The sequence below is a fragment of the Mirounga leonina genome, unplaced genomic scaffold (assembly GCF_011800145.1).
Source record: "Mirounga leonina isolate KUSES-001 unplaced genomic scaffold, KU_Mleo_1.0 Mir_200, whole genome shotgun sequence".
Classification (NCBI taxonomy): Eukaryota; Metazoa; Chordata; class Mammalia; order Carnivora; family Phocidae; genus Mirounga; species Mirounga leonina.
In genome coordinates, this window is record NW_023270503.1 from 23231028 (window position 1) to 23252271 (window position 21244).

Below are 21244 nucleotides of genomic sequence, written 5' to 3' on the forward strand. Positions count from 1 at the left end.
CCTGCTGCTGGAATGAATAAGCTCGCTCTACAGTAAAGTCACACTTATATTTCACCCCAAGACTTTCAAAGGATAAATTCAAGTTTTGTGTATGTCTCAGAGAGGATCGCAAGTAGCCCTGTTACTCAGGATGGATTATGTGAGGTTCAGTTTATGAGGGCAAATTGTATTTCACACATGAGTCACCTTGAATAACCCAATAATTAATTAAAACCATGTCCAGCAGGGGAGAATTTATTACACTCGCCAGCTTTTTATGAGCTAGGTGTAGTTTGGAAATGAAAAATGTGAGTACTCTTCAATGAATGAGGTCTGCACTGCATTCTGCACTGGTTCCTGGAGACTCCCTCTCACCAGGTCCCAGAGAGCAAAATCTGCCAGTGGTGAGAGAGACTTGAGCTTGGAAGGGTAGAGCAGACCAGCTGGTTGCACCTCCCCCCCCCACTTCAGCTTCTATATCCAGGGCCCCCCCCAGCGCTTTCTGGAGATCTTCCTGGAACAAGTTGGGGCATTGGGGAGGTTGTTACAGCGCTGGGGGCCTTGGAAAGAGGGAAGGGGTGTGGGCTGTAGGGAGGGAGTTCAGGGATGAGACAAAATCCTGGCTCCAGGCTCCTTGGCAGTCCATGGGAAAAGGAGCAGACATCCTGATACTCTTCTCCAAGCCTAGAGGTCACAGCTCCTGCTCTGGCTGAATGCCACCAAGTTCAGGTCTCTTTCCAGTTTGGAAGGTCCTGTTCTGTGGGTGTGGGGGCCGTGCTTCTCCATAGGCATGAGGCCAGAACAAGGTTGCAGGCTGGTTCCTCTTCTCCCAGTAGAAATCCTCACTTTCTCCTCAGATACCACCAACTAGGAAAGAAACAACCCGATATTTACATATGGATAGTAAACTTGAGAGTCTTCACTTCCCTCCTCTTTGTCTGTCTCCCTAGCAGCCCCGTGTGGAAGGTTGGGCAAAGAAAACCACGTCCATTTTACAGATGATGAGACTGAGGGTCAGAGAGAGGAGATGGCTAGCCCAAGGGCACACAGCTGGCAACACAAGACAGAGCAGGGACAGAAGGTCAAGCTCCCCCTTCAATGATGCCCTAGGGGCAGAACGGAATAAGAGATGGCAATGCTAGTCTGGCTACTCCGCCTCAGAAACCTAGGGTGCTCTGGTTCCCTTGGGGAGCATAGAGGTCTCTGGAGGCATCCCCAAGGAAGGAATTGGACAGTTCTGGCCCAATGGCAAGCAATTTTGCCGCTAGGTCTGGGACTATATAGTCAATCTTTGACACTCGGAGAGCTGGATAACCCAAAGACCCGTCAGAGGATCCTATTCTTGGCTGTCTGGGACTGGGAGAGGGAGGGAGGTTTCCCATTCCAAGATCAATAAGGGAACCAAAGAGTCCGAAGTGGTGATGGTGGGGAGGGGGTCCTGCCTGACCCAGCTCCACTCTCTCTGGGAGAGAGCAGGGAACCTGGGGTAGCTCTCCTGACCACAGCCAGCTGAAGTAAACAAGGAGGCAGGAGCCTGTAAGAATAAGTCCTTTGGCGCAACATAGAGCAGTCATCTTTTTTGAGGATGACCAATACCTCTGAGAATTGGGTTGGCCCAATAAATGAACAAATGGCATGAGAAAAAGGAGAGCAGGAAATTGGTATAGGTCACAAGCAAGTTAAGAGATGTAGCAACCAGGGCGCCTGGGTGGCTCAGTCGTTAAGCGTCTGCCTTCGGCTCAGGTCATGATCCCAGGGTCCTGGGATTGAGTCCCACATCGGGCTCCCTACTCAGCGGAGAGCCTGCTTCTCCCTCTCCCACTCCCGCTGCTTGTGTTCCTGCTCTTGCTATCTCTGTGTCTGTCAAATAAATAAATAAAATCTTTAAAAAAAAAAAAAAAGAGATGTAGCAACCAAATGGAAGGTGTGGATTTTGTTTAGGTCATGCTTTGAAAAACTAATCCTAAAAAGAATCTTGAGACAGCTGAGGAAATTGAAACATGGATAGTATTAAGGGATTATTGTTAGTTTTGTTATGTATGATAATCACATGGAGGATTTGTTAAAAGAAAACAGAAAGAAAGGAAGAAGTCCTTATCTGTTAAACACTCTAACCAAAGTGATTTTGGGTAAAAAAGCCCTGAAATAAGACTGGCTGTGAGTGATCACTGTTGAGGCTGACTGATAAGTATAAGGAAGGGGTTATTATCCTCTTCTGCATATGTGAATTTTACCTTTTTTTCACTGTTTCTTTTTTTGGATATGTGAAATTTGCCACTAGAAAACAAATCAATAAATTATGGATCCATCTCCCAGAAAGCCACACACATGCACCAACTTTCACCCTCAATTTCAAGGAGTGAGCCCATGGAATCAGGTGCAGAATCTTCAGGCTCACCAAACACCCTTTTCCCCCAGGACAGGACAGATTTGGAAAGTGATTTAGGTGCTGTGGGTGTGGACAGCCCAGCAGACAGACGCTAAGGAGTTTGGGCTTCAGTCATTCAGCTCTAGGTGAAAATTTCCCAGGATAGCTCACTTGTTGCTCATATAGACTCAGCTCCGAAGTGAAATGGTGGTGAGAATGGGGTGGAGGCAAAGGAGTTGAATTTAGTCCCCACCTTTATAGTTTTAAAAACTGGAGGGGCGGGGGGTCACTGGTCTAAAATTACTGTGTTTAAAGAGTTCCTTTATTTTGGAGTCAATATTTTATTTTTCTCAAACCCCTTCATTCTTCCCTTTTCCCTTTGATGACTTCTCAAATATCTTAGGTCTATCTTCAATATCAGTTTGTACTTTTTAATGAGATTTATTTCCATTTCAAAAATTGGAAACAGCTTGGCGTTTGAACGGGGAAGAGAAAGTGAAATGGTCAGAGCCAGGATTTGGTGCCATAAAGACACGTGCTGGGAGTCCAGCCTTCATCATTCATTAGCTTCTAGAAGTTGGACAAGTTAATCTCCTCAACTTTAGTTTTCTTGTCTACAAAACCGGTAGTAACAATTGCCCCCTGCCCAGTTCTCTCGTTGTGGGGATTAAATGAAAGTTACATATAGGACACTTAGAGTCCCCAGCACAGGACACATTGGATTAGGGGGACTGGGATGTAAGGGTCTGCATGTTTGGGGGGGTTGCTGGCCAAAGTGGCATGCAGGTAATACTGTCCGAAGCCCCGAACTGCAGGCTGCAGCACGTGGCTCTCCGACGAACAAAGCAGGGTTTGGTCCAGTGGGAACTTCCGCCTGGATGTAGAGCCTCTGCTTCAGGGTAAGGGCTCCCTGGAAGGAGGGTGCACCTCCTGGCACAGAGGTCTCTGGGTGGGTGGAAGGATGGTCTAGGAGGAGGCTCCCACACTCTCCAGCGGCTCCATCTGAGCTTAGAGCCACCCATCCGCGGGGCCATCCAAGAGCTGCTGGCTAAGCCTGGCAGGGCTCGGTGTGCTCAGCTGCATTACTGAAAAATCTGCCCTACCATGTGTTTACACGTCCAGAAGTAAGGGAAGTAAGGCTCTTGGACTAAAGGGGAAAAGTCTTTAGGTCTCCCCTCCTCTTGATGGAGAGTTGTTCATAGGGCCCTTTGGTTCCTATGAAATCTCCTTTCCGGAGGGAGCCGCCTAGCCGCCTAGCACAGATCTCAGGCCACAAAGCACCCAGGGATGAGGAGCTGGTCCACCGTCCATTTGTGGCTGCCCTGGTCCAAGCCTTATTCAGCACCCCTGGGACAGGTGATTCCTGAGGCTAGAAACACCAGGCAGAAAGGGCAAGTAAGGGACAAAGGAGGCAGAACCTGAAGGTAGGCTGGTGTGGGAGATTCTGATCCAAGGCTGGAGGACAAGCACCCCCAACCCCTGTCGGCATCATTCCCCAAACACACAAACATGGAGCTGGAGATCTGGGCTGGGCTTTGCCAGATCGCAGGGGTTATTAAGGAATTGGGGGGGTTGGAGAGATGGGGGTCTGCTTACCATGGCTCTTGTCCAGGCCTCCATCTGGGCCTCTGCAGTTGAGCCCCGTTCTTAGGGAAAATTTCCAGGTTAACCTTAGGAATAAGAAACTGAGAACTCCGGTCTTGCTCAATGGGGCCGAAACAGCCAGATCAGCAGTCCCTCAGCCTGGGAGGAGGTACCTTTGAGGCCAGGCTTTGGCCCCCTAGAGCCTGGAAGACATGGAACAAAGCTTGTAGAGCTTCTACATGTTCATGCCCCAGCCAGCCTGGCTTTTGGGATTCCCCCAGGGCAGGCATGGAGAGGGACAGTCAGGGCATCACTGCAAGTTCCAACATTGCATCTAGCCACTGGAGCTATCTACCTTCTGTGTTCTTCATCTGTCCTCCTGTTCCCACTATGGCAGCTCACAGCTGCCTGGAACCAAGGAACTGGCCATTCATTCTGAGGTCAATTCATTCAACTTGGGCAAGACAGCTTCTTTCCCTAGGCATCTGCCCCCCCAACCACTTGAACACATCACTGGCTAAAACGGACTAGTTTGAGTCACTACAGAATTTGGGACTTCCTATTCTTCAAGGGGAGAAGAGAGAAAGGGGAGCCCCACATATTCCCCAATCAGAGATAGCTCTAATTAATGACTTCATAGGAGAAAGCTTTTCTATCCTCTTCAGCTCCTAGATTCTTAGCCCCTGGTGTGGGTTTCTACATGGTAGCCTCCAAGATCAGAGTCTTCTCCCAAGCCCTACCCCAGCCATAGAAACAACTTGAGGGAGAACAATGTTCTTCATGTCTCTGCGGGAAGATTTCTGGCATCCAGGGCCAATAACAGCTACAGTTTCCTCTAATTGTGGACAAAGCTATAGACTCTGTGACCAAATACAAAAAATTTTTTGGTGGGTGATTTTCCAATTTAAAGTGAGGGACATTTCATCTCCCCTCTCAGAGCTCTTAGAAAACCCCTGAAGGAGGCTGGAAGGGAAGAAGTACTAGTTTTGTTTTGTTTTGTTTTTTAAAGATTTTATTTATTCATTTGAGACACAGAGATACAGAGAGAGAGAGAGAGAGCATGAGCAGTGGGAGAGGCAGAGGGAGAGGAAGAAGCAGACTCCCCGCTGAGTCAGGAGCCCGATGTGGGACTTGATCCCAGGACCCTGGGATCATGACCTGAGCCGAAGGCAGACGCTTAACCATCTGAGCCACCCAGGCGCCCCGAAGAAGTACTAGTTTAAGCCCAAGTGATCCAGAGCCCACAGCTCTGCTCCAATCCCAAATCTCAGGTTAATGGAGGGGTTCCCTGTATATGGCCCAATATTGGCTCTGGACATTTAGGGTTGGTGTAGGCAGGCGGCCAGATTTCTCCAGACTTTTAACATGTTGGGGTCTGAGATAAAGGGCTGGCCCAGAACCTTGGTGGCCTGCCTAAGATGGACTTTTCTCCAGGTCAGAGTACTTAGGCAGTAACCAGGAACTATCCGATGTTCATCTCAGGCTTGGGCTGAGGTTCGAAAAGCACATGGTGTGTGTGTGTGTGTGTGTGTGTTTGTGTACAGCCAGACACTCTAAGATGCACTAGGGTTATTGGTTATTTTCAAGCCTTTATTGAGTCCTAAGGAGGTAGACCTTTGTGGCACTTTTTCCTGCCATCTTGGTTATGCTTCTTCAAAGAGAGGAACCCATGAGCCCCATGCGCAGGACAGCTCTTAGTAGTTATGGATTATGGACCATTCTTCTTAGCTCCATCCTGTGTGTGTGTGTAATGCCTACCTTCCTCCTCTCCCAACTTTGTTTCTTGGAACAGATAACTTAGTGAAAAGCAAAGGGGAACTCTTTTTCTTTTTCTTTTTTTAAAAGATTTTATTTATTTGACAGAGAGAGACACAGCGAGAGAGGGAACACAAGCAGGGGGAGTAGGAGAGGGAGAAGCAGGCTCCCCACTGAGCAGAGAGCCCGACGACGTGGGGCTCGATCCCAGGACCCTGGGATCATGACCTGAGCCGAAGGCAGACGCTTAACCGACTGAGCCACCCAGGCGCCCCGGGAACTCTTTCTATAGAGGTGGAGGATAGAGAAAAAGGAGGTGGGCCACAAGATGGTCAAGTTCGGGACCATTGGAAAAGTCTCAGGCCTCTCCGCAAGGGAAATGGGGGAATCAGAGCAAGAAATTAAATCTTCCCCTAAGCCTCTCCCCTAAGCCTCAAACCTACAGCTCCACTTTAGGACAATTGGGTGGGTTTGGACTCGAGCGGCCAGGGCCTTGGTGCTGACATTTCACTTGATTGTCTTCGTGTCTAGCAGGGTCTATACACTAGGAACCCCAACAGTAGCCAGCATTTATCCTGATAATGGTCATCTATAGCCATCTCCCCCGATGGAAAAAATAACATGGAGGTGGGGGTGGGGAGATTATAAGCGACTCAGATTACTTTCTGGAATTTGCAGGTAGGTTTTTTGATATATTCCCCATTCCTGAGTCCCATCCAGGATCGCAGGGGCTAGAATAAAGGAAGCCGAGTCTCTCGGGATCCAAGAAGCTGCTGCAAACCCCAAAGACGTTGGTTGTGAGTCTCCCTTTGAGAATCCCAGCTCTGTTACTCCACTTGCAGCCTGCGTATGATCAGGGAGTCTAGAGGGCTCCTCAGGACATTACAGGCTGAGAGGGTGGAGGAGGTGATCTCCCGCACCAATTTGGTCCTATTTAATGGGCCACTGTGGAGTTTACACCCTGGGTCCGACCATCCCAACTGAGTCAGTCCATGACGGTTGACCCACGGAGCCAGGTCTCAGGGTAGGGCTCCCTCAGGACCTAATAAATGTGCCCCACCCTAGATCCTTGCAGAATAATCAGTGGCCAGCCCAGTGGCCTATTTGTGGCTCTCTCTGCAGTTTTCCTCCCCCACTAAGGCCCTCAACTTCCAGGAATGCTCCCTTCTCTCCTCCTGCCTGTTGCTCTCTTCTGCCCGAAGGGAACACTGAGGTGGACTTAGCCAGTCCAGCCCTCCTGTCCTTACACAGGCAGCTGGGAAAGCAGAGGCTCGCAGAGTGGAAATGACTGCCCGACAAAATCTGGCTTAAGACTTGTGCTCTGCAGTGCTGCCCTCTCGGCCCCAAATCCCTAGTGGTTTGGGCCAGATCCACGCTGGGCTTTTCTGGCTTGAGTGCCAGGGGTGGATGACTGAAGTCTCTCCCCAGCAAAGCCCAGGGTGGGAAGAGGGCGCTGGGGACTTCAGTGCCAGTGGGCTTTCCAAGTCGGCACACGGCACACGTGGCAGGCTGGCAGCAGCCTGCTGGCCGGCCCACAGCTGCTGACCAAAGGACTGGAGGCTCTTGGTGTCTGTTCAGCGACCCTCAGTTTTGCCCGCCCCCTTCCCTCCACTCCGGACCCCACTCACAGTTCTGGGGCTTGGCTTAGCGCTTCCTCTGGTTTCCAGGCGCCATCAGGGCGGGCGGCAGCGGCCTGCGGTTGGAACTAGCCACTTCCCTTAGCAGACCATCGTTTCATTGCTCCTCAGATCCAGTGTTCCGTGCTGGAGGCCCCGATCAGCTCCTTTTGTAGGTCTCTCCTCAGGCCCTGCTTCTGAAGACTTGGATCTGTCCTGAGAGGGTCCTGATCCCTGGGATGTAGCCCGCGGGGCTTCCCTGGGTGGGGAGGGACTGCAGAGGTGATAGTGGCTTCCTTCTGCAGATCCCTGCCTCCAGTCTCTGGTTCTTGTAGCTCCTGTACACGGCCATCAAATTTTCCAAAAGACCTTTCTCTAAGGTCGGGAGAGGCCTCGCCTGACTTCATTTCCGAGAGAAGGGCCTGGCTCCCTCTCATCCCCAGTCGCCGGCAGGGCTCCGCCGCGACCCGCTCCAGGCCTCCCAGCAGACCGCCCTTGCCAGGGATAGGCTCCTCCGAGCTGCCGCCCCACAGGCCCCTGCCAGACTTCGGAGAAGAACAATGGAAAATTGAGAGGACAAGAAAGGAAAAACGAGCGTGTGCATTGGGGGGAAGGAGACAGAGAGCAGTAAATCAGAGATAAGGGAGAAAGAAATTGAAAGAAACAAAACAAAACACAACAAAGAAATAAATGAGAGGGAAAGACAGAAAAGGAGGAAGGAAAAAATGGAAAACGAAAGAAAGAAAAAGGAAAGGAAGAAAAAGCAAATGAAAAAATAGCGTAAGGGACAGATAGGGAGAAGGGGATAAATAAAGGATAAATAAAGGGGCACGGGGATGGGGGTGGGCGAGAAGGTAAGCACTACTGACTGAAAGAAAGAATGCAAGAAAGAAGGCGCAAAAAGAAAGCTCATTAAAATTGAAGGAAAGAAAGGCATAAAGGGAACTGCAAATGTAAAAAAGAAAAGAAAGATACCAAGAGACTAAAGACGGAGGAAAGAAAATACAGAGGGGAAGAAAGGATGTTAGAAAGGACCAAAGAAAAGAGATTAGGCCCTTTTCATAAAAGAAGCGCGACTCCAAGCAGTTTAGCGGCAGCGGAGCCCCGACCTTTCCAGAAAATGACTTGTCGCCGCCACGGATAAATTCGCATTATTCTTCACGGCCGACCTGAGGCCTGCGGTCGTCGCGATCCTATACACTGTTCCAGGTGGGAGAACGAAGCCACCGGGCGCTCACCTTGCTTTGCAAAAAAAAAAAAAAAAAAACAACAACAAAAACATAATTTCACAAATGCCCCAAGTGGGGCGAGTGGGCGCCTCTCGCCCCCTCCCCCTGGCTGGCGGCCCGAGCCCGGGCGGGGCGGGAGCTGACACTGAGGTTCCAAGTCCCCGCGGCCGGAACCCCTGGGGGCGCGGCGGCCGCACTCAAAGGCCCGGCTGTAAAGGTCATAGGCGGTCTGTGGGGCCGCGCTGAATGGGCTCCCGGAGGTAATCAGATTCTTAACTTTCAACTTGGCCTTGACCTTCCTGGAGGTGTCTGGGCGGTATGTAAAGGAGCAGCTGTGAGGCTTTCAGAGCATTTGGCTGGGTCCGTAAAGGGAGATGGGGGTGGGGAGCGGTTCGGGGGTCCCGGACGTCGGCACGGAGGCTCCCAGCAGGACACAAAGGAGCCTGTGGGGCTGGGGGAAGGGTTGGCTCACACACACGCCCGCCCCCGCCCCTGGCGGGGAGGTCGGGAGGTCTGGATTGTCCTGAGACCTCAGCGGAGCTCACGTTGAGCTCCAGGGAGGATTTGGAGGCTCTGAGCCTCGGTTTCTCTTTGTGGGAATCTCAGGCGTACTCAGGGCTGAGAGAGGCAAGTGAGAAGTGACAGGTACTCTTTAGGCCACTGTCCTTTTCTCTTCAAATAAGAAGAGGTGGCTGTAGTTCATTAGACACAGATACACATACAGAAGCACAGATAGAACTCATTTTTATTCAGTTTATAAAATGCTCTCAAGTGCAAAATTTCACTTAATCTTCACAGCATTCCTGTGAGGGAGGAATTATTGTCCCCATAAGGAGACAGAGAATTTTTGCAGATAAGGAGAATGAGTCCTACCTTATTTGACTCCAGTTAAGGTCTATGACAGGTCACAGACAGATGCACATACATATACATGTACAGGAAGCGGGAACACATGTCCATATGCTAATAAATATGACATCCAGAAATATTCCCTGGGATCTAGTAGACACTAAATAATTGCAGACTATAACAGAAACAGAAATAAAAATCCTATGGAATTTATTTGTATTGAAATGTATCTGTTTACAGAGGGGTCAACAGCACCACTGGAGAGCTTCTTCAGGGCTAGGTGTGAGTTCATCCTCTGCATTCCACAGTAATGCAGAGCTTCGGGCATTTGGCTGCTTATTTCCACGGACTTGAACTAGAACACTACATATCCCCAAATCACAATGACAGGCAGTGTTGCAAGGAATCTTTACATTCTTGTATGTAATTATTTTTCCTTCTGAAAAATAGAGATAAAACTGATGGACAGTAAAGTGCAGAAATATCAAGTGTACAGCTTGAATTTTCACGAAGTGAACACACCCAGGTAACTAGCAAGCAGATTGAGATCAAGAACATTTCCAGCACCCCAGAAGGCTTCCTTATGTCACCTCCCAGTCAGGAACCTTTCTTCCCAGGGTAATCTCTTCTGACCTCTATCATCATAGATTAATTTTGTCTGTTCTTGAACCGCACAGAAATAGAATCATACAAAATTTACTCTCTTGTGTCTGGCTACTTTCATTCACATATCTATGTGACTCATTCATGTTGTGTGTAGCAGTAGTTTTTTTTTTTTATTATTGCTACATAGTACTCCATTCTTTAATTAGAGCATGATTTACTTACCCGTTCTACTACGGATGGACATTGGTGTTGTTTCTATTTTTGAGCTCCAATGAATTGAGTTGCTTTGGATATTCTAGTATATGCCTTTTGATGGACAAAAGCATTCATTTCTGTTGGGTATATGTCCGGGAATGGAATTGCTGGGTCATAAGCTATGATTAGAATTATTTATTTCTAAATTTAGGGATCTATACGCCTGTATTGTCATCTACCAAGTAAAAACCAGTGAAAAGGGGCTCATGGCTGGCTAAGTTGGTGGAGCATGCAACTCTCGGAGTTGTGAGTTGCCACATTGGGCATAGAGTATACTTAAAAAAAAACAACAACAAAAAAGTGAAAAAGTCTTAGTCTTTAGGTACAAATCCTGGTAGTTCTGCCTTTCATTGTTAAACAACCAAGAGACTATGACAATAAACTAGAAAGCGTCAAAGAGACATCTTCTCCCTTTTCTCTCATACTGTTTTCAAATACAATAAAATCTACCCAGGATTTTGTGCTTGGTGTCTTCTTATTATTAGCAATGTTTGTTGAGGGTCAGCTATAATCTCCATTACAGCCCACAGCTCAGGGAAATTCCAGTTTGCACGGGCCCTTTCCTGAAAGATGGCTCAGGTTCAGGTTCAGGTTGGTAAGGTTGGGTATGGCTGAGCCCACCGAGAGTCAGAGTGGTTTGTTCTATATAATTGCCATGACCTTGGCGTGGAATGGAAAAGTTCCTGCCCTCTCCAGAAAAACTGGGGGTTCTAGAAAACGTAGACTCAGAAGGATTTGATTTGGGAGGGGTAGCAAAGGAAACAACACCTCTGAAGACTTGTGAAACAAAGTAGTTTGAGTCTTCCGAATTGTACTGTACAAAAGGGCCCAACAGAGGAGCCACCAGCAATTCTCCAAGTGGTGGGCGCTCTCTCCCACCCCTTTTTCCTTCTAAGTAAATATAAAGCCTGGAGGAAGCAGATAGGGGCCCTGGGCTTTCTGGACACTCAGCTTGGGTAGGAATGTGCCAGGGTCAGAGTGAGTTACCTGGGCCTCTTGGAACATAAGAGGAGAACTGCAGGGCAGAGAGGCTAGACATCTCCTCACAGGGCAGGCTCCTTCTTTCTTGGGGTCCAGAACCCCTGCAACTAATGCATGGCCAATTAGGCCTGGCTTCCCAGAAATTCCTTAAATCCCGGAAAAGGGGGGAAAGAGGTCTTCTTTTCTGGATGGTACTTCAGGATTTTGTAAGATCCTCTCCCATTCCTTCCTTCAACTTTTCTCTTTCTCTCTTTATGCTGCCCTCCCTGGGTCTCTGTCTCTCTCTCTGAATATACAGGTCATGTGTGTCGTCTCCCCGTACGCATCTCTTTCCACACCATTAAATGAAAATGCAGATCCCCTTTCACAGGCTACCTCTAGAAACTCCATTTCCCCTTCAGATCTGAACGTTGCACGTCGTCCGTCCCAGGCTCCAGATCCTCAGTCATCTTCCGAGATCTTGTCCTCCTCCCTCTCCTTCTGCCCCACCCCGATCCGGGAGCCGCCTGGGCGGTAGCTGGGATCCCAAGGGAAGGGGCTTCCCTGGCACTTCCTTGGGCAGCATATTACGCGCATCCGGAAGAGGAGGGGCACCTGCAATGAACTGGGATGCTTGTACCCAGGACCCAAAGCCAGGGGTTCCCAGAAATACCCTCTAGTCCCCATTTCCCAGCCTCCTCTGGTTCACGCGCATTCCCAGGTTCCCCCTTCAGGCGCAGGGCGGCCTCCCGGCCCCACCCCCGACTCCCCTTCTCCCCCCATGAGACGCACACTTTATTGGGAGAGCTTTTTATTCTCTCGTTAAACCTGCCAAAGCACAGGAGACAGAGAGCCAGGGAGGGAGAGGAGGAGGCGGAGGTGGGGTGGGCTCCTTGTCTTCTCTCCCTCCGCCTCCCACTTCTCCCCTCCCCTCCCCACTCAACCCCGCCCCGGGCGCGGAGCTGGGGAGCCCCAAACTGGAAAGCAGCTTTCCTCGCCCTTCTTGTTTTCAAATGCAATAAAAGAGAGGGAGAGGGAGAGAGGGAGAGTGGGAAAGAGGGCGAGGGAGGGAGGGAGAGAGGGAAAGGGAGAGAGGGAGGGAGGGAGGGAGAGAGGGAGGGAGGAAGAGAGAGGGAGGGGGGAAGGGAGGAAGGGAGGGAGGAGGGGGGAGACAGAAGCAGGGGTGAAGTATTTTCGCGATTTCTGCCCGGAGGATTTTCTGAGCGTCTGGGTCCCCCAGGCCGCAGCCAATGAGCGCGTGAGCCCCGGCACCTGCGTCCCCTGCGTCAGGCCGGGCCGGGCCGGGCCGAGCGGAGGCAGGCGCCGTGCGAGCTGCGAGCGATTTAAAACGCCTCGGGCGCCCGGGGGGCCCGGGTGGGGAGAGCGAGCGGGGTGCCCCCTGGATCGCCCACCGCCGGCACCCCATGAGCCGACCCTCGGCCCCATGGAGCCCGGCGGTTATGCCGCCTTGGACGGGGCCAAGGATCTGGAAGGCCTGCCGGGAGCCGGAGGGAGTCGGCATCTAGTCGCCCACTCCCCACCGACCAGCCACCCGGCCGTGGCGCCTACGCTGATGCCCGCCGTCAGCTATGCCCCCCTCGATCTGCCAGGCTCCGCGGAGCCGCCAAAGCAGTGCCACCCTTGCCCCGGGCTGCCCCAGGGGGCGGCCCCGGCTCCGGTGCCTTACGGCTACTTTGGAGGCGGGTACTATTCCTGCCGGGTGTCCCGGAGCTCGCTGAAACCCTGTGCCCAGGCGGCCACCCTAGCTGCCTACTCCGCGGAGACTGCCACGGCCGGGGAGGAGTACCCCAGCCGCCCCACCGAGTTTGCCTTCTATCCCGGGTACCCGGGACCCTACCAGCCTATGGCCAGTTACCTGGATGTGTCGGTGGTGCAGACTCTGGGCGCCCCGGGGGAGCCTCGCCACGACTCCCTGCTGCCTGTGGACAGCTACCAGCCCTGGGCCCTCACCGGCGGCTGGAACGGCCAGATGTGTTGCCAGGGGGAACAGAACCCACCGGGTCCCTTCTGGAAGGCGGCCTTTGCAGGTAACTTGCCCCACTACTTTGGGTCCCGCTGGTGCTGACTGTGGATTGTAGGCCGGCGGGCGCTGGCGTGGGAGGAAGTGAAGGGAGCCGGGGCTGGTGAGGAGGAGCTCCTGTTGGCTTATTAGGACTCTGAAGGAGAGTTCAGGCCGTTGAAGAACCAGGGTGGAGGCCCCAGAGGATCAGAAGCCTGTGGGCCACCAGGTGCCTTCGCCTCCCTAGGAGGCCTTGGGGCCAGCTTTTCATACCTCCAAGTGTTTGGTTCTTTTTGCTGCTTTTGGGGCTCATGCCGTTCGTCCCTCTCAGATCCCAGGTTTAATTCTACCAAAAGGCTAAATGACTCAATTCAGTGAGTATGGGGCGGAGGGGTGGGTAGGAACACAGATACTGGATATTCTGTAAAGAACTGAAATCCTCATGTTCTCTCAGGTGAATTTTTCAGTTTCCAAAGGAAATTTTAGATTTCCTGCAGTCCGAACTTAGGGGTGTGTGTATGCGTGCGTGTTGTGTGAATGTGTGTGTGTGTGTGTATTGGGTGTGGAGGCAGAAATGTGTTCCTTTCTCTACGTAATTTGCCTGTAGAATCTACAAGAGTGGTCAAGAGTCTGAAAATACATGTGAGGGTGGATATATGTGACTGTGGGCAAAGGTCCGGCTGTGTGTGATGGGTGTGTTTGCAGACCTGCAATCGTGAGGACAGTGATAGGTGAGGGTGGCCTGCAGAAGCCTGGTCTTTCCAAGCCTAAGCGGTCATCAGAAACCAGCTGGAAGTCGAGGTGTCCCCCTGCACTTTGGGGGAGTGGAGCTCACGCGTGTCTGAAGGGTGATCTGGGTGCTCCCCGTAGGATTACTTAGCTTGTAGGGCCTGGGTCTGCGCGTGGGCTTGCGGGCAGAGGTCTGAGCGTGGCTTTCTCTCCCTCCTTCCGGCTCAGAGTCAGGCGCGCAGCACCCTCCGGACGGCTGCACCTTCCGACGTGGCCGAAAGAAGCGCATTCCTTACAGCAAGGGGCAGTTGCGTGAGCTGGAGCGCGAGTATTCAGCTAACAAGTTCATCACCAAGGACAAGAGGCGCAAGATCTCGGCAGCCACCAGCCTCTCAGAGCGCCAGATCACCATCTGGTTTCAGAACCGCCGGGTTAAGGAGAAGAAAGTCCTCGCCAAGGTCAAGACCAGCACTACTCCATGAGGGAGATCCCTGGCTAGGGAGGTGGGGGAAAAGTGGGAGTATCCTGGGGAGACCCTCGGAGCCTGCCAATGCCAGGACTCTGCTAAGGGGCTCCCAGAGGTTGCACTCTTCCCAGGCCACAGCTCCTGGGCGGTCCCTCAGGGATGGCCTGGGTACCCCCATGTGTTCTAGGGAGCCAGTGAGGCCCAGAGTTACAATCCAATCCACCAGAGTAACACACCACCCACAGGACCGGTCGCAGTCACAATCATTCATCCTGGCGGTGGCAATAATCACCATAACCAGTATGAGTTGCCATGATAATTAGTTTCATATTTTCTATCTAGAGCTCTCTGAAGAGCACTTTAGAAACCGCTTGCATGGATTGAGCTGATTATGAATAAACTTGGAGGGAGACCCAAGGCAGGGAAGCTTCCTCTGGATCCACTTCCGTTTCCAAATCCCATCCCGCATCCCAGTGACTGCAGCGGAGAGGAGAAAAGGCAGATTCATCCCTGTGACTACCGATGCTCATTTAGAATTTTTCTAAGATGACACTTGGGCAGGATGGACAACACTGGAGGGTACCTCTCCCTCCCTCCTTCCTTCCCCCCCCCCCCGCCCCCCCCCCCCGGTTGTATGCCGTGGTCTCAGAAGTACTATCCTTAACTCTTAGATTTTGTCCTTGTGTGAAAATGAAACCAGGGAGCTGCCCTCCAGAGTCCTTCCTCCAGAAAAACTGAGTTTGAGAAAGCACTTGGATAATTCACCATCTCTCGTTTCCTCCCCTAAACTTTCCAAGTCTTCCTTTAACATTCCTGGTGGTTCTGTCCAGGTTATGGTTCATTGGGCATTTGGGAGCTGCATGAAATAGGTACTTGTGGCCTCGTAGACGTGCCCCTCCAGGGCACAAATAGTTACAGAACTAGAAAGTAGAATGTGATCCTACTAGCAGGCACGTCGCAAACACGCTGGAATAGCCAGGCTAGAGGGAAAACCAGAAAATGGTCCTTCACCACCCATTCCCCCTCTGCTTGCCTCCCCTTGACACCAAGAGAAGCTTGCGGGGTCTCAGGCCTGGGAGATGGAACAGGCCCTTTTGCGGGGGGAAAGAACAGCAGGTGGCAGAAACCCAAAGACCCAAGTCAGGCGTCTTAGGCAACCGTGGCTGCAGATTTCTTGCCCTGTCATTTTGTGCCGGTTTAGTCCAAGTACCCTGAATCCTGGGTGGGTAGAGGATCGTGTTGGCGCCAACTCTCTTTTCTCTGTCCGTGTAGACAGAGACTTATAGTGTGTCATTCCAGAAACCTGGGGCAGACTGGCTGTTTGCAGAGCTGCCGAGCCCAGGACCCTGACACGGAGTCTTCGCCTCTGTGCCGCCCTCCCTCATGTCGCGTACCTGGGCCCAGTGCCCTGTGGAATTCACCACCTCAGCTCTGCAACCAAGTCAGCGGGTTTGCCCTGGGTCTTCCTGCAGCCTGGGCTGGGGCATCCTGGCAGACATGCTCCCAGCCATCCAGAGCCCAGGCTCCACATGGAGAGGACCTGCACCACCCACGATCCCAGGCACCAGCAGGAGCAGCCTGTGAGGCCCACCGTGACTGTCCCAATGGCCTCTTGGAGCTGGCTCAGCCTCGGGGTTCTCCAGGAAGCCCTGTGTAGCCGAGGGATTGGGGGGTTTACAACCTACCATCCTGGCTCCTCTCCTGGCAATGAGTTGGGAGGCAACTCAGATGCTTCTAAATCTAGTTACCAAAGAGGAACCCAGGGCTGAGGGGAAAGGCCCCAGAGGCGGCTTGGTCACCCTCCCCTCTAGGGTCTCAGAGTGTGTCTGCTTGGGGGTGGTAGCATCAATTTTGTGATTTTAAAAAAACCTTTCCGGGGCGCCTGGGTGGCTCAGTTGGTTAAGCGACTGCCTTCGGCTCAGGTCATGATCCTGGAGTCCCGGGATCGAGTCCCGCATCGGGCTCCCTGCTCGGTGGGGAGTCTGCTTCTCCCTCTGACCCTCCCCCCTTCATGCTCTATCTCGTTCTCTCTCTCTCAAATAAATAAATAAAATCTTTTTAAAAAATAAAATAATAGGGCGCCTGGGTGGCTCAGTTGGTTGGGCGACTGCCTTCGGCTCAGGTCATGATCCTGGAGTCCCGGGATGGAGTCCCGCATCAGGCTCCCTGCTGGGCAGGGGGTCTGCTTCTCTCTTCCCTCTCGGGTACTCTCTATCTCATTCTCTCTCTCAAATAAATAAATAAAATCTTTAAAAAAAAAAAAAAAAACCTTTCGAAGCCCCGGTGGTCCGGTTTCAGCTCCTCGGTAAAGCGTCTGGCTCAGAGGAAGTTATTTCCTGCCTTTCACATTCTCCTTCAAGCAAAGTCTCCAGCAAGTAGCTTTGATAATACACTATCTCAAAGATAGTGTAAGCAGATCCCGCCCTCGCCGCTTCAGGAATGGCGAGACTTCAGTGCCTATAGGCATATGGGTAGGGTGTGGGACAAATGAAGAGGGCTCCATGGTGCGGGGTCCCCACATGAGGAGAGGAAAGGCCCCCAAAGGGGCTGACACTTGGACTAAACTAGCCAGCCTAGGTGGAGGCCTGAAAGGAGTCAGAGACCTCGAGACTCTGCCCTCCCAGGGCTCTAACTCCTCCACACCGCTAGCAGGGACTTAAAGTTTCGTTCTATTATTCGTTCGCAATAATTTCAGAACGAACAAAAGATTTGGGATTTTAGAGATTTCTCTACCCGTGTGTTTGTGGACTATAACAAAGGCAAGGGCGCCCCCTGCCGGCAGAAGTTTGCTATTTCAGGGAAAGCCGCCGGGCGGCTGGGCCTTAACCCCCCAGCCGAGCCGGTGGCTTCCGAATGCCCGGGGTCTCCGGCCTCCGGGGTTGGAGAGTTTGGGGTAGCTTGTGAGAGCTCCGGGACACGGAGCCGCCTGGAACTGGACCAACGCGTCGGCAGATGGCTCGGTCCGGCTAGCGGGAGACCAGGAGGAAGGCAAGCGGGGCAGCACGAGCGATGTGGAATAGAGAACAGGCGGGTCGGGGCTCCAGGAGCGAGGCCGCGGCGCCATCTGGCCCCGGTCTAGGACTTCGCGCCGCCGGGGTGTTCTCTTCCTCCGCAGAGCAGTTCGCGGCGACATCCCCTCACCCCCCCCCCCCCCGCAGGGATGTACTTGCATGTGCAAAACAAAACAAATTTAAATTTCGTTTGGCTTTAAATCCTTTCAAGAAACCCCTTTCCAAGCACCAGTTTTACTCCCGAGGTAAATTATACCCCCTCCCACCCAGGCCGAGCGTTTAAAAATCTCTAATTTGTGTTCAATTTCAACAAAACCCATATATCTACAGTTGCTTCTCTGCAGTGATTTGCTTTTGAATCGATCGGGCCATTTTTAGCTACTGGGGAGCGTGTCTTGTTAAAAATTATTCAGACTGAAACGTGTGACCACAGCGTTCATAAATAGGTAAATTCGGACCACATTCTCATGAATAAATGCATGCGGAAGCGCACAAATATACTCCCGAAAATACCGGGCGTCTTTCCCCACCAGCGAGGCGTAATTGTCCTCGGAGCTGCGCTCCACGCCCTCTTCCGCACTCCGTCCGAGCCAAACACCTCGGGCTGCGAGTCTCAGCAAGCGTCCAAACGGGGTCAGAGGGTCCCGTCTACGCCGGCTCCAGGACTGAAATCACTTCTAACTCCAAAGCAGTTGTATTTTATTAGGCTTCCAGAGGCCGAATTAGGGGGCAGTGGTGGAGAAGTGCGTAGACGACCTCCGGAAGCTCTTTTCGAATCTAAATTCCGGCAGCAGCCCGGCCGAGGGCTGGGCGGAGGCTCCAGGCCTGGGGTCCTTTACTCACGCTGGCGAACGCTTCCCGCCGCTCGGGACCCCGCTAGGCCGCAGCCCGCGGAGAATCCGCACAGCGGTGTCCCCCGCCCCTCCCCCACCCCCCCTACTGTAGTCGCTCCAGAGCCCGGAAGCTGCCCCTGCGGCAGGAAAAAGGCTCCTTGGAGCCCCCCAGTTCTCCCAGCGGCCCGGCTCCCCTCCTCCAACGCGAAGCTAACCGCCCTCCCCGCCTCCCCTTCATTAAAGTTTTATCCGAGGCCCTAAGTGCTGCGCTTTCATTAGGTTTCCTTCGGGGGAAACTGTGCCGCCGTCCGCGTCTAATAGAAACCGCGGAGCCACCACCGTGGGTTAGATACGTAAACCTGCACTAAAGCGCCGAGGCGCCCGCCGCGCAGGGGCGAAGGGAGGCCGGTTCTGCTGTTTTTGAAGAAATGTGTATCATATTCTCCCCCACCTGAACAAAGAGGGGAGAAAGCACTAGAGCGGCCCTCGGCCTCTCGCCCGAGTGGGACACCCCTCCGCTCCCCCCCCACCCCTCACCCGTCCCCCCGCCCCAGGCGCTGATCTGGGCCTGGAGAGCGACTAGAAACATCCAGTGGGAAAGCGTTCCAGCCTTTCTGCCTGCGTCCGCTACAAGTTGCCTCTGTCTAGAAAGGGGAAGGGGGGTGGTTGAGCGGGCGAAGGAAAGAGTTCCACCACTGGCTTCCTCTAAATTGCCCCCCCCCCCGAAGTGAGAGAGGGGACGGCGGCAGCTAGAGTTCAACCGGCCCCAGAATGAGGAAGAGGGAGAGAGTTAGCCGGAGCCCGGAGGGGAGGGGAGAGGGGGGTCCGGGACTTTGCCATTGAACTTGAGGGTCTGCACCGCCTCCGCCCCCACTCTCCTAAACGCTTTGCAGGAAGCGGGGGAAGGGAGGAAGAAGGGTGGTGTGGGGTCACCTCCGGCCTTGGGAAGGAGGGAGGTCAAGCTGCGGGGGAAAGGCTGGAGAGACCTGGAGAACGGCTGGAGACGTCGACCCAGCGAGGTTGGCGGGGAGGCGAGGAGGCCTCGGTCTGCACTGGGAAGGGGACACTCCGGCCTTCGCCCGTGGTGAGGAGCCTTCCGCGGTGCGCCCTCTCCCTGAGCCCCGCCCCAGACTCTGCTGGGAGGGGGCACCCAGTGCCGCGCTCCTGTCCTTCCTCGCCCAGCCTAAGGTGCGCGAGCCAAGCCGTGCGCCTCTCGGAAGCTGAAACCTTCAGGCCGGCGCCTGCCGAGCTCAGGGCCTTGGCGCAAGCTAAATCCCGGGCCTGGCCTTTGCAGAGAGAACAAGACTGTTATGCGCCCATTTCTCAGACCAGAGACCCGCCGGCTTCAATACCTCCAAGAGTGCGCTTCTCCGTAATAAGGTAAACGAACTGCTCCGTGGGCCTACGGCGTTACCACTCTCTCAGTCTGGGACCCGCCTCAGGAAGCCCTGGAGAGGTCTTCCCAGCATTGTGGGGCCTCCGCGGTCTAGGCGGGCAGGGAAGGGCGGGTAAAAGGGACTTGAGACCAGAGACCCACCGCCCGGCGAGGGCATCTCCACGTTGGTTCCTGGAGAGACGCGCAGCTGCCTGAGCAGAAAGCGCTTCGCAGCATGCGGGACGGGCGCGGCCTGGGCGGGGGAGAGACGCTGTCCGGTGGGAGCGAGCGCCAGCCGCCAGGCCCCCCAGATGCCCTCTGTTTGTCTCCGACTGAATGGAGTCCTGGCACAGACAAAATTAATATTATTGTTAATGCTATTGCTATTGTTCTTATTTAAAATCGTAATTCTTTACAACACACCTGTTTTTGAAAACTCGGTGAAAATTAACTGTAATGATAACATTTGATGATTGACTCACCCTTAAGAGAAAGGCTCTGGACCTTAAAAAAATAAATCGGGGTGCGCCTAGCTGGCTCACTTGGAAGAGCGTGAGACTTGATCTCCTTTTCAGAAGCTTGGTAAGTGCCAGGGTCTGAGAAGCAACTGGAGGGGACGAACGCTGCTGGCATATGTGGACTGGGGCTCAGAGCCGCCACCAACAGCCATGGGAGGGGGCCACATGCCCAAGTCCTTAGGCACTGACACTGCTAATCCGTTGGTCTTAGGGTGGACAGGGTAATCTACAAGCACACTCAGGACTCACAGGTACCCCCTTTCCCTCCACCCACGCGGACTCGTTCTGCTCATGCCCCCTTCAGAGCTCCTGCTATCACACTGGCAAAACCTACAATTGAGGGCACACTTTATAAAATGAGGAAATTGAGACCAAGAGAGGGTAAGTTACTTGATCGGTGTCCCTCAGCCTGCTGCGGCAGAGCTGATCCCCAAAGCAGGAGCTCTCAATGTCTGAGCTCCTCTGTCTACACCACCCGGAGAGAAGAGGAAGCCCGGTCTCTTCCCACATGCCTCTTTTCACAAGGTCCCCTAGACACTGACAAACGCCTGTTTCTATCAGCAGCCAGTCCCTGATGACACACAGGTGCACTTAAACTCCCTAGACCTAGCTTCACCTGGGTGCCCCAGGCAGATTTGCATAAGTAAAAAAACAAAACCGGGATTAAAAACAAATGGAAATTTAGTTCAATCCACTACTCATTTACCAAGTGCCTACTGCATGCAAAATCTCCCACTGGGGGTGCGAGGCTGTAGAAGAGACAATGGAAAGACCATCTCCCATCCCCCTGAGCCCTGCCTCCCCCTTGCTGCCAGATCTTGGGTCTACAGCTTCCTCAGATGTGACCTCTGACATGGGGTGGTGGGGTGCATGACTACAACCGGGACAAATCTTTCTCATAAGGAGTGAGAAAGATTCACCCCTCTCCCCATGGCATCTGGGAGAGTTTCCCCCAGGTGGAGTGCACCTCGGAAGACGTTTATAATATCAAATCCGGGAGGGAAGATGTGAGCAAAACTCGGGGAGGAGGCTGGAAAACGCAGGTTGTGCAGAGATCGGTGGGGCCCGGGCTCTGGCTGGGCGGAGCAGGC

At 53.0% G+C, this 21244-nt stretch overlaps 1 protein-coding gene across 1 annotated transcript; it reads left to right on the top strand.

Moving 5' to 3' along the window:
• Window positions 1–12353: 12353 nt before the first annotated feature.
• HOXB13 (homeobox B13) lies at window positions 12354–14432 on the top strand. Its single transcript, XM_035026919.1, has 2 exons — window positions 12354–13249; window positions 14179–14432. The coding sequence occupies exons 1-2, from the start codon at window positions 12646–12648 to the stop codon at window positions 14430–14432; spliced, it is 858 nt and encodes a 285-aa protein (XP_034882810.1). The 5' UTR covers window positions 12354–12645.
• Window positions 14433–21244: the final 6812 nt, after the last annotated feature.